Consider the following 13,135-nt stretch of genomic DNA (forward strand, 5'->3'; position numbering starts at 1 on the left):
ACCATGATAACAGCGCTAAATGTACCAGTCAGATATGAATTGATAGTATCCACAGACAGCTGGTTGACAAAATTAACAATCGGTTTAATTGCTTTTCAAGGGGACACATTTTTTTTTTTTATTTTTTTTTTTTTTAAGTATTGAGTATGGAAAAAAAATGCATTCAAAATTTGTTCACACATTTACAGAAATAAGAATAAGGGCAGTGTTATGTCTAAACGGTGTCCTCTTATAATGTAAAAGTTCCAGTAGTGTGAAATAATTAAAAAAGTTATTACTTTTTGGAATATCAAACTGTTTGGGATGACAGCTAAATATTTTCATAAATTCCGTAGAACAACCAGGAACATCTCTTGCCCCATTTAAGACATGGAGGTCACTAGAAGGATGAAATATCTGAATATTTAGATTTGTTAATTTAAAAATTAAAACACTGCGAGCGATTAAAATATGTGACATCACAATTTGCCACTTATTAAATTTGTTTGCTTTCAAACTTTTATTTTGAAATTCTTACATTAAATAAATCCATAAAATAAACCCATAATTGGCCAATTAATTTTAATCTATACATTTATACACACATTTTCTCCATAGTTATTCAAGGCTCGTTTTGACTCATTATTGACTTGAAAGTTATGTAAAGAAGGCGACACATACAATCAGTCCCAGGAATGGGCTCTATGCACACGTGACATCCGCGTTTAACACAAGAACCCTCTGCAGTTTCTGATTGGGGAGACTTTTAAAGCAGAGAGAAATGGGAAACTGAGAAAATAGTTAAATTTAGCAGATGCTTTACATCCCAGTGGTATAGAAGTGGCGTTATACCAAGTAAACTAACACTGTGTATGCAAATCTACAATTTAGATTTATATGACTAGAAACGTATAAATACAAGCTTTGGTATGAAGCTTTTTAAACTGATGAAGCACACATATTATCTTCTGACCTTTTTGTAAACCTATAGACCGTTTCATTGGACATGTGCGTGCGCCGGACCCCCAGTTAACTTCCGGTTTGGTTAGCGTCTAATAATATAACCATATATATCAATGAATATAACTATATTTAATTAATGTTTAATTTGTGTTATTGTTTAACCGTATATTAATTGTTACATAAACGATTTGATGTATGTAGGGGTTTCAGAACAGCGTAACAGGTATTGCGTCATTACATTCATACTGTAATAACATAAGATACCTGTCTGCGATCGCAGGGGTTTCATACAGACAGCTATGACATCGGATACCTGTCTGACCTCAACCCGATTATATTAATTAACCCGAAGTTATTCATGAAACGGCGCTGTTTTATTGTCAATAAATACTTATACCGTTTTAATGCTACAAAATTAATGTTTTAATGTTATTAAATACCTTTCATGTTACTAAATCCAGATATTGCTTCCAGGTTTGTATTTAGAAATTAAACATTATAATAGATAGCAGTGAACATTAAATGAAACATCAAATAAAATAATTAAAAATAATAAAAAATGTGAACACAAATGATTTAGAAATTTTATATTTAAAGCAATATAACCAACAAAACAACCACAGTATGTTGAATCATTTCCACAAATTAAGTTTGAATTGTTTTGAGTAAAGAACACAAACTATATTTACAAAACACATCAACTTGCGAAATGTCCTTACACATTATAGGAAAGTCAAAACAAGGTGTTGAGGAAAATGTATAGGATGCACTCCTTAACTTCTGGTCTGTGTTCATGTTACCATTTATTTTATAATTCATTTATAATATTAATTAATATAAATACTTTAATGTATGTTAATTGTATGTATTAAATTAAACTACTCGACAGTTATTGATTCTTTGAGGAGGTCTACCGAAAGTTAAGTTAGGATCACATAACGTTTGTTTAATGTTGTTGCCCCTGAAACAGTCAATGCATTTTTGATCATGACTTGTTGCCAATACAGTTTAGGACATATAGGCCTACATTTAAGTTAAGAGTAAAACGTAACAATTTGGGAATCATCAGCATGGGGGAATAGAACACATGACATGTAATTTATGCAAATGGAAGAACTGACATCAAGTTTATTAAATATTCTTTTAGTTCCTTAGGATTGAACGTGCAGACATTATTTTTGCCCTGTAAATGTAACAGTGAATGTTAAGTTAGTTTAAAAGCAATGATAAGAGTAATACAGGGCTACATAAAAGGACATTTTTATGGAAAAACATACACATATATGCAGTAAGAGTCAAATAAGATCTATTTGTTTTCCTTCTGTAAAAAAGTAAGGAAATATTCTGACGAATATGCATGTATAATGTCTGAGAGGTAAAAAATTGCACATTGGTCTCCAATAGGGGGCATGAGAGTTCCGCCTGTTACCATGTGGACTGTTAACACTTTTAGCATGTGTTCTCACTGCTCTCTGTTACATTGTTTGAAGGAGTATTCTGGGCGCTGGCGTTGGCTGCTGATGATAGCACCTCCTCAAAACTGCCCGCACCCCCTGTTCCTCCGACCTTTGACTGCTCGGGACACAAACAGTACAGTGTTGTGAACATTCATGACATCCGCTACCGTTGACAATAAGTAAAGTGAGGTGGAAAAGCTCCCAATGACAAACTGGTCAATTATTTACAGAATTGTTCACTGAAACGACAAACCAAGCAACTGGTCAAAACTGACCACTAGTACGGTCATGGGCTTACCTTGATGCTTGAAACTGTGGTTTCAACTTTCTCCTCGAAGGACTTGAAACTTGGAGAGTTCCTATAAAATTAGGACAAATTCAGTTTTTTACTGATGGGATATTCCATTGTGCTATGAAAATGTTGGTACATGCATCATCCCTTATTTACAGTTTTCTTAAGCAAAAACAAAACCGTTCTAAATAATAACACATCAAGACTTCTATTTATGTGCATTACATACATTTGTGCTGTTTACACGGTATAGGAAATTCCTATTGCCATTCTAGTCTTAAATGTTTTTAAAACGATCAAATGGCAAAAACACACATGCAAAGCTAGCAGTTCAATACACTTAATAGTTCAACACATTTACCTCATTGTAGGCATACTCATTGAATGGCGTATAGAATAGCTGTCCAATGAAAGCATGTCCAAGCAAGAGGGGTTCAATTATTATCATGGATAAATAAAATAGACAGTTAAGTCTGCATGAAAATACAGTCCCTTCATCTACAAATGTCTATATGACACATCAAGCCTGTAGCTATAGTCAGAGATTAAGTTGCATATCGCGGCATGAAAACAGAACTAGTGTACATCAACTGGTTTTGCGGTGCAGAGCAATTTGCGCTTCCTATTTTCTAGTATTCTACTTCCTACACTTATAGATCAGTGAGAACTAAAGCACATGGCATGTGTCATGCACTTGCTAAAAAAGCAGCTGTCTAATCTGTGTCTGTATTTATGAACAAAATCTTACCCAATAGAATATGACCTTTGGTGTGCATTAGGAGATGGGAAAAGAACAAAACAAATAACTTCATTCATATACTGCAGGTTTGAACTCATTATACTTTATACCTAATAACAGTTGGCTCCTGGGAGACAGAAAGCATCACTTGTCACTTCAGTTCAATTTATTTACAGGCAAGATCAAACAAGCATGCAAGGACCACACTTGCTTAAGATCTTCACCGCAAATCACAGAGAGAACAATTCACACCCACATGCTCACACGGATTCCTCATATACACATACCTCCTAGGATACAGTATCTGAAGGCCAAACATGCTGAAGTGAAATGAGGGAATGAGGTGTTGAATCTACATGAATGTCGAATACACATAATGGTAAAAAGGACACGATTTTTATACAAGTTATGAGAACTGGGCATCATGCGGTTAGAGAGATAATGATAATCAAATCATTGATCAAATAATAGTAGATAAATAAATATTAACATATAAAATATGAGTCACAGAATATAGTGTATACGGTATAGTAAACAATTCTCTAAACTGAATTCTGCATGTAGAGGTTGTGGTTTTATCTTTTTGATTTATTTTGCTTTGACAATAAATGTAGCGAATCTTAATGGATGTTTAAATATTTTGCTAATAAAACAACAAAAATATTATTTTTGTCAAGTATATATGCCTAATAGGGATGTTACGATTCACGTGAGTGGTTGAAAATCGATTATATTATGTGTCCATTAAAGTCGGTGTATGTAAAATTATTCTCAATATATGTTTTGAACAGCAGGAGCCGCTGTTGGAAAACTTGGATATTCTGATATTTCTTAAATGGATACTTCACCAAAAAAAGAAAATTCTGTCATCATTTAATCACCTTCGAGTTGTTACAAATCTGTACAAATATTCTACTTTGTCTCAACTCCTTTTGTAAAAATAAATCATGAATAAACCGTATGGTAAGAACAGTATCGTGAATCGCATTGCCAGCTGAGCAAATAGTTACATCCCTTGCCTGCTATCTGTAAACATTAATCTAATGGTTATGATGATATACAGTGAATTTTTTATCACCCTGTTTCCATTAATGACACTTCCCTCTTCGTGTTCATCTGAGCCATTAAAGAAGAGATGGTACTGTAAATGCTTTATGCTAACACAATGCCAGCTGGACCCGCCAACAATCTGGTCCTTTTAAAAGCTGCTTAATCTGACGCTTATGTAACACAAACACGGCAGCTCAAAATGACCATCTGCAGTACACCCCTTCCAGGACCACTTGCATTTCATTGTACAACATATACATAGATTGCACAATATGTGTCTGTAAATGATGGTGTTCCAAAATGGAGAGACAAACAGCAAATGATGGTACAAGGGAAGTGACATCATACCTCATGTCCCCAAACTTCCTGCTGATGGCTGTGCCCAGGTTACTGAAGGCCACTGTGGTTTTCTGCCCTGCTGTGGATAGAGTCTCAGAGGTCTTTTTGTATCTGTCAGAACAACAAGAACAAATGTTACATCTGATATGTAACAACAATGATATACTTTAGGCCAATGTGTCGTTCCTAGTATGCAGTACAATATCATGTCCGAAATGAGTTTGTTATATATAGTATACAAGCAGAACACCTTCCATAAGAGTAAATGAACTTTCATAATTTGTGGCAGGAAGAATTGCACTTCACGCTTTTTGTGATCTCACAGAAAACGGGAAGTGCACACTTTAATCGGGAGAATACAATGAAACAATCTACAAAAGGTACACTAGCCAGATAACCGTTGATACAAATCATTTCTGAAGTCGAGCTATGCAACAAAAGCACATGAGTATTCAAAAGCACATTTAATGTATAACATTACATTCAGAGACTGTGACGCCCATACATCGCCCATAGTCTCTGAATTTGTTAACTTGATGACAATACGTGTGTGTTTGTGTATGAAGACTTTGGGTCTGATACAGAAATCACATATCAGTCCGTAGCCACCATCAGATAGGTTTGTCCCAGTCTTACCCAGCTCCTCGCCACAGCAACCGTGACACGAGAAGGGCTATTTATTTGAGACTCTAGTTACCATGTCACTGTCTAGTAACTGAATAGCCAGAGGAACAAGGTAATATAAACAGAAAGTCACACCAGAAAGACTAAGTTCATCATCATATAGACGTTTTAAGTTGTAACAACATAAACAAACGTTATGTTTGTAACTTAACTTCCGGTAGACTTCCGCATAGAATTAATGCCTGTTGAGTAGTTTCAATTGAATTTAATACAAGTAATATACAATAAAATATTAATGAATATTAATATAAATTAAACATACATATATTGTTATATTATACCAAAACACACAACATCCTACATCACTATCACAGGTTTTAGCAAAGATGACTTACGCCGTGCTGGACTGCACGTCATTCCAGTTCTTGCTAAAATTGTGTCGTAGTTCACCAAGAGGCGTGATTCCCAATTTCTCTTTTAAATCCGAGTGGCGCTTTTCTTTGGAGTCAAGGACTTGTTTCAAAGTTGCTATTTCTTCCTCTAACTGGCAAAAGAGAATATAAAGACAGGGGTTGAGAAGCTCTCATGATGTCCTTGAATTTGTGTACAACAACAATGCAGCCATTCATTTCAAAATGACATCTGAATAGCAAGTAACAGGTAATGTTAGCCTCACATGGTCCAGTGGACCTTAAAGATATGAAAAGATAGTAGAAGGTAATAAGTAGCACATGGAAAAAGGAGACATTGTAAAAGCTTTGGTCACATGACTGTCAAACAATACAGTGATACAGACCATGTTTGTTTCAAAAGTACAGTAAATAATGCTAATTATAAAAATACATCTTTTTGACTTAAAAAGTACTGCATGTGGTGGGATCTAAATAATGCATCCAAAAAGACATGTAACCTACATGTAAGATACTATTTTCCTAGTCATTGTTACATACAGTTTGTCATCTAATCATTATTAGCTCATTATTTGCGAAGCATTATTTATTTTTATCTTTATTGCATCTTTAACATTATGCTAAACATAAAAGTCCAGAAAACATTTTATGTAAGCGTAAAGGAATAGTTCGACCAAAAATTAAAGTTCTGTCATGAATTATTTGACCGCAATCTGTTCAAAAATAAGTTTCTTTATTCTGTTGAACACAAACAGATACAAACTTGTTCAACAGAACCAAACTTGATACAATACTACTATGGTAGTCAATAATGTCCCATAAATCTCAGTTGCTGACTTTCTTCTAAATACTGTATCTTTCTTTGTGTTCAGCCAAACAAATACATTTATACAGGTTTGGAACAACTTGTGGGTGAGAAATTCAAGACAGAATTTTCATTTTTGGATGAACTGTCCCTTTAACAGAGGCCATTACAAACTAAACTATTGTAAAAGGAGCTGAGAAATGTTCCTTAAAATATGCCTAAATCAACACGAGTTCATAAAGTAACACCAAAGTTCTCTCAAACAACAGCACAGAAGGAAAACACAGACAGCACAGTCAGGATTTGCATTCAATGCTTGAGAATGGCCTATGCGATCACAGACTGACTGTTTTTTAACCAGCCACATTTCCTGGTGTATAGAGTCGCTCAACATAACACAGGAGGGAAATACCTTAGTCAGTTCATTCTGCATTTCTTCTCGCTCCTCATCTGTGATCATGTTATTGAGATCCACTTCTGACACCATGTCCTCGTCCACTTCCTTTAGAGCTTCGTTATCCAACAAACCTGGAACGAAGAACAAAACAAGATGAACAATGAAAGTTATTGTGTAAACGCATCACAATCACATGTACAGTTCTAAAGCGCACATTCTTTTACAGATTTGATTTCCCTGAAATAACTTTTGGGAGGCTTAATCCAACAAGCATGACAAAAGTCTTAAAATCATTTCACATTGATTTAATAAAAAAACGTATTGGCCACCCTTGACTACCATAGTAGGGAAAATACAATGGTAGTCAAAAGTGTTTTCTTTCTCATATTCGTTAAATTATCTTCTTTTGTGTTCAACAGAACAAAGAAATTAAAAAAATCCTACAATCGTAGTCAATGATGGTCAAGAACTGTTTGGTTACAAGCATTCTTCCAAATATCTTTCTCTGTGTTCATCAGAACAAAGACATGTGATACAGATTTGGAACAACTTGGTGGGGGGTAAATGACAGCAGAATTTGAATTTTGGGGTGAACTGTTCCTTTAAGTATATACAGAATCGGTCTCTTCAGATTGATAACTCCTTAATCTAGGTGTTTTTTTAGTAATGTTACATCTTGAAATTTGTAATGAAACCTTGCAAATATCCAGTTTGATCACATGTATAGTATTCTAATTCCCAGAATAAGATAATTTGATTTACAAATGAACTCAATATGAAGTCTATTGTTTAAACAGAAGATCACAAAGTCTTTTCACGCATGTCTTAGGGATAGAAGGTGTGCCTTAAAGCTGCTGTCTGTAACTGTGTCACTAAAGTGCTTTACATTAAAATCAGCCCAATGTGGCTTTAAAGGGACAGTTCCCTAAAAATAACAATTCTGTCATTTATTCACTCTCATGGCTATCCAAACTCTCATGTGATCCTTTCTTGCAAAAAATATATTTTAGACTGTTTAGGCAGATTTCAAACATATAATAAATGTGGATAGAGACCAGGTAACATTCAGTTTCATTGAATAAATTATGATACAGACTTAGGAAGACAAAATGTGACCATGTACAACAAAACCAGTCTTAAGTAGCACTGGAAAAAATTTAGTAAACGCCACAAATACAGGGTATGGGTAAAAATTCAGATTTTTCTTTTATGCCAAAAATCATTAGGATATTAAGTAAAGATCATCTTCCATGAAGATATGTAATACATTTCCTACCTTAAATGTGGATGGCCTGCCACAGTGCCTCTGATGAACAAATTCAAAGGCGATTTTCTCAATATTTTGCTTTTTTGCACCCTCAGATTCAAGCTTTTTAAACAGTTGTTGTTCCGCCAGATATTGTCCTATCCTTACAAACCATATGTCAATATAAAGCTTATTTCTTCAGCTTTCAGACGATGTAAAAATCTCAATTTGACAAAACTTACCCGTAGGACTGGTTTTATCGTCCAGGATCACAGCTGTGTTGTAAATGATGTATAGTGTAAAATTTTTTTTAAATGCCCATCCCTTTATAACTATATTAGTTGAATTTCAATGTGAAGCACCACTCATCATTTCATAAACACAAGTACAGGCGCGGTTTCAAAGGTTTGATGCAAAAATCGGGGCAAAGTGAAATTAAAAATATGGTTTGATTTCATGCCCGTTACTGAAACCTAAAAGCTAGTTCCCTAAAATTCCAGTTTCCCCATGCACACCACATACTTAGTATACCAGCATTCCTTTCAGTTATTTGAAGCAAGACAAAAGTAAAACCCCAAATCTCACATCAACTGGAAAATGAACGTTTATGTCCAGGAATTCAGCGACTTCAAGCACTAATGCCCTTGATATGGCTCCAGTAATCCAAGTACTGTAGATGTTAAGGTTGTTTTGTAAAGGAAACCAGAGTCACATTTTGGAGAGCTGGTCAGTCATTATATCACAACCTGATTAGAGTGCTGTGGCATGATACTTGTGATACACTCTCACTGTCTAATCCAATCAGACGACAGGGCAGAGAATAGTGCTCAGGAATAAGCTCTCCGATTTACAGTAAAAAATCACATCCACCTGCCTAAAACTAAAAATACATTGTTTACTAGAAGTGATCAATCCAGGGAAATCAGACTTGAAGATGAAGTACAGGACGTTAAATGCTGGAAAGAGGAGTTAAAGAAACGTTGTGCTAATAAAATATAATCTGTTAAATTGCTGGTCTGAAATCATTAATATATATGATTTCTTTTCAGAAAAGAAGGATACTGATTTACTTTCAAAACATACGCAGATTTATTGAAAATTGTGGTTTCTGTATAATATATATTTCTACAGTATATTTATATGTATACGGTTTCCAGTCCGTAAACTGCCATCACTGTTTATTTAGAACAGTGAACATTATTTTACTCTACCCCTATGTTTATCATACCTACCGGGCATATATTTGACCACACAGCTCAGAAAGATACGTTACTGTATAATAGCTATTATCAGGTAGATCCGCAGTCTCATTGTTAGGTTGCCTAGCAACTCCTGATGCCTTGCACCAGCCTCCCAATTATCCCTTCAATCTGATTCTCTAAATTTGTGTTTAAAAAAGATTTGTCTTCGTCTAAAATAAGTAAAAATATACAAAATATATTTCAATCCAATTGTTACATCTTTATTTAAGGTAGTGCAAGAACACTTCTAGCTGGTCCGAGCTGGTTTATATGAACAATTATTGGACCATCTTAGGCGGACTAGTTGAGACTTGAGCTTGTTAACCGTTTTATGAATACTTTAATCAAACTCACAACCTAAACCTGCCATGACCTGGTTGTAATGTAGATTGTTCCCCTACGGAACCTTGTCAGTTTTCATCAGCTGTCAGGATAACAGAAAAGCACAAATGAGATCTAATCACAGACAAAATCTTTTCGGTTAGATTTTTACTTCCGTGACCGTCACAAATATGCCAATGGGAATTTATCTTGGTCAAGTTCTGCTGTCTGGACAAGCGAGTAAGAGTCGCGGCGCAATGATCGGTTTGTCATCTGAGTAAGTAAGTGACCCTTTAGGGCAGCGTGCCCGACAGTTCAGCTTCTTCATGCTCACTGCACTATGCGCTTCTCTTCTGTCCTTTTCACTCAATGTCCTCATTTCACTTCTTCACAACATACTACACAAAAACAAACACTTCTACCTCAGAGAATGACTCCATCAGATAAACAAAAGAAAATTTTTGGATCTCACACGGACAAACTACAGGGCATTGTTAACCAGAAATTTGGAGCAAATGCTATAATGTGTGTATTATATTTCCCCATCTGAGATGAATCTGTGTATAGTGCATCTATTCAGAAGGATGAAGTCTTAACCGGACCTTTAAAGTCACGGTTTCAATTCAGCATTACGTAATTTCTGGCCTTGCTGATGTAATCCGAGGGATTTCTCCTTAGCGATTATCAGACTGGATTTAAATCCGTCAGACTGCTGCGCAGACACATGACACATGACAGTATTCATTGACTGCATGGAAATTTCAGACGTCAACCATGAAAAGTGTGAAACAGGTTGTTTTTTTCACCTTTCTGAGACCTACCTTCATGCAGAGTTCCTCTTTCGTCTGTTGTTTAGCAAACAATGGAAATAGGAAGATTTTACAATCTGATTCATAAGATATACCATATACAGGCTGTCCAGGCAAACAGGGACATGCAAACATCTAAACACAAGGCTGCGTTCAAACAGTACACTAAAACACTAAACAGACTGAGAAATAAAAAATCATTCAAAAACAAGACACAGAAAGCCATGCATATAGAACTCGTGTCCTTACTGTCTCATTTAAGCAAATTATAACATGCAAGGGATGAAAATGAAAGGTCATAGTTCAAGTGTTTAGCAGTGTAACCACCGATGTACATAACAAGTTTTAAAGGTGCTGAAGTGTCCTGACATGGCTGTCTGTTTCCGTTAACCACTACTGTGATACTCCTGAAGAGACTACAGAGGTTTACTTTGTCACATTCACTCTCATTGCAGTACACATAGAAGCAGCTCTCTTACCCCAGTCTACTGTTTCAGGAGTGAGTATGCTAGAGTACAGTTCTGTGAAGTGTAATTTGCAAAACAAACGCAAGATAGTAAAGCATAATCAGTGCACAAAAACACACAACAATTGCAGCGCTGTGTTTACTTATAAGTTGGTTGATTCAGCAAAAATCCAATATACTTAAAGTGACAGTTCACCCTAAATTTAAAACCTGTCATCATTACCTGTCACCCTCTATTCATTTCGAACCTGTTTGATTTTTCAAACAAAGAAGATATTTTGAAGAAAGTTAGAAACCAAACAGCACCGGCCACCATTGACTATTGTAGACGCAAAACCAAGGGCGCAAGTTACAGACATTCTTCAAAATATCTGTGTTCTGCAGAAGATTTTTTGATAGGTTTGATATGACAAGAGGGTGCCAGAATTTGTATCATCACTTAAACTTGTGAAAAACACATCACTTAAATATTCATTTAGATATCCAGATACTATATAAAACATGTCATATATTAAAACCACTAACAGTTTGTGTACACATTATTCTATAAATTCAACACAAGTATGCATGTATTCCCACACTACACTGTACTAGACAGTCTTGTTCAGTTAACTCAATGGTGCTCAAATATCTCGTCACAAGACTTCAATTATTTAGCTGACAGTCACGTGGGGTATGGAAATGAGGGGTCACGTGGTTCTAAGATAAGCGCAGCGAGCGCACCCAAAGGAACTTGAACGAGAGTTTTCATCCTTATTTGTTTACATGGCAAACAACCCACGATCACATGACCGTGACTTAAATAAATATACCACGTATGAATGTCAATGAGCAAGAATAGCAAGGCATGAACAAATGACTTTTTGGCTAGCCTGTACGATGTTAAAGGTTAACGCTTGGTGCCTAATCGTGTATCTTTCGTCGTGCAAAACTTTCATCGCATTGCCCCTTTACTTCACATCTGTTGTTCGAGCATTACAGAATAAAGTAAAATGATGTAAAAATACTCAAAAGCAATCTCCTCTTTAGTGACACTAAAAGACATCAACGTGATCGAAAAGGAAGCTCACCCTGTTGTCTGGGCTCCATAATGGCAATACTGTGAAAAAACAAGTCCGGTTCAGTCACAGAGACCAGTTCAGAGAAATATCAAGTCTAATTCACTCTTTCTCTCGTCTCTCAAAACTCCGCCCACAAAGCCGCAGCCTCGGCCACTGTCCAATGGAAAAGCTTCTCATTATTGTTGATAATTTAGGGGTTGGTAATTACACATTTGATGATAATAACATATGATGATGAATATAAACAGACCGATAACTCAACATAAGCAATAATTAGCAAGCTTTGAACAAACTGACTATTTAGATTTTCTTTGGTTGTAGGACGTGACAGTATTGACGTAAGCAAATCAATGCATACTCAAGTGATGATCTCACGAGATACATATTAACAAGATAGCAACAAACTAGTTTATTGTTGGTGAAACAGTTTGGTAGGAAGCAACAGCGCCATCTTCTGGTTTGAACGGACAGGTTGGGATGATATTGAATTAATGGCATGAAGAGGATCAACAAACAATAGGAAAAGTTTAGTTTTTAACGAAAGCACGATTTGTTTAACCCATGCATCTGTTTTAAATATAACAGGAGCAAAATGTGATCTATCTCAGAACTGTAAACAATATAATGCATTTTAAGAGCACGAAGAAGATAGATGTGTAATATAATATTAACCCGTTACGCTTAGAGTTTACTCCAGTGGGCATTAAAAAGCCATTACTTGCATACTGATGTGATTTAATGTCATAGTTACCCATTTAACACAGACTTCCCATTAAACACATTAGATCCAAACAGTATCAACAAATGAAACTTCTTAAGTCACAACTATCAGAGCAGATCTGGCATTATCTTATCATTGGGGTTTGGGTTCCTCGCCACAGGGCATTGTTGGCTGGCTTGCTCACCGGGAGACTGCATTTATTAGATATTATTTCT

General features: G+C 35.6%; 1 protein-coding gene across 1 annotated transcript; it reads right to left on the reverse strand.

Moving 5' to 3' along the window:
* Positions 1–1,514: 1,514 nt before the first annotated feature.
* On the reverse strand, positions 1,515–12,348 carry tpd52l1 (tpd52 like 1). Its single transcript, XM_056764582.1, has 6 exons — positions 12,209–12,348; positions 7,071–7,186; positions 5,839–5,987; positions 4,829–4,930; positions 2,698–2,758; positions 1,515–2,514 (listed from the first exon to the last, which is right to left on the reverse strand). The coding sequence occupies exons 1-6, from the start codon at positions 12,225–12,227 to the stop codon at positions 2,392–2,394; spliced, it is 570 nt and encodes a 189-aa protein (XP_056620560.1). The 5' UTR covers positions 12,228–12,348; the 3' UTR covers positions 1,515–2,391.
* Positions 12,349–13,135: the final 787 nt, after the last annotated feature.

This window comes from Triplophysa dalaica, chromosome 13 (assembly GCF_015846415.1).
Source record: "Triplophysa dalaica isolate WHDGS20190420 chromosome 13, ASM1584641v1, whole genome shotgun sequence".
NCBI classification, from domain to species: Eukaryota; Metazoa; Chordata; class Actinopteri; order Cypriniformes; family Nemacheilidae; genus Triplophysa; species Triplophysa dalaica.

What these genes read in the sequence shown, in the direction of transcription:
- tpd52l1 (XM_056764582.1), bottom strand. An exon ending in GACGTGCAGTCCAGCACGGC is followed by an intron (nt 4,931 to 5,838) that starts GTAAGTCATCTT and finishes TTGTTCTGACAG; the next exon opens with ATACAAAAAGACCTCTGAGA. An exon ending in AGGAAGTTTGGGGACATGAG is followed by an intron (nt 2,759 to 4,828) that starts GTATGATGTCAC and finishes CTAATTTTATAG; the next exon opens with GAACTCTCCAAGTTTCAAGT.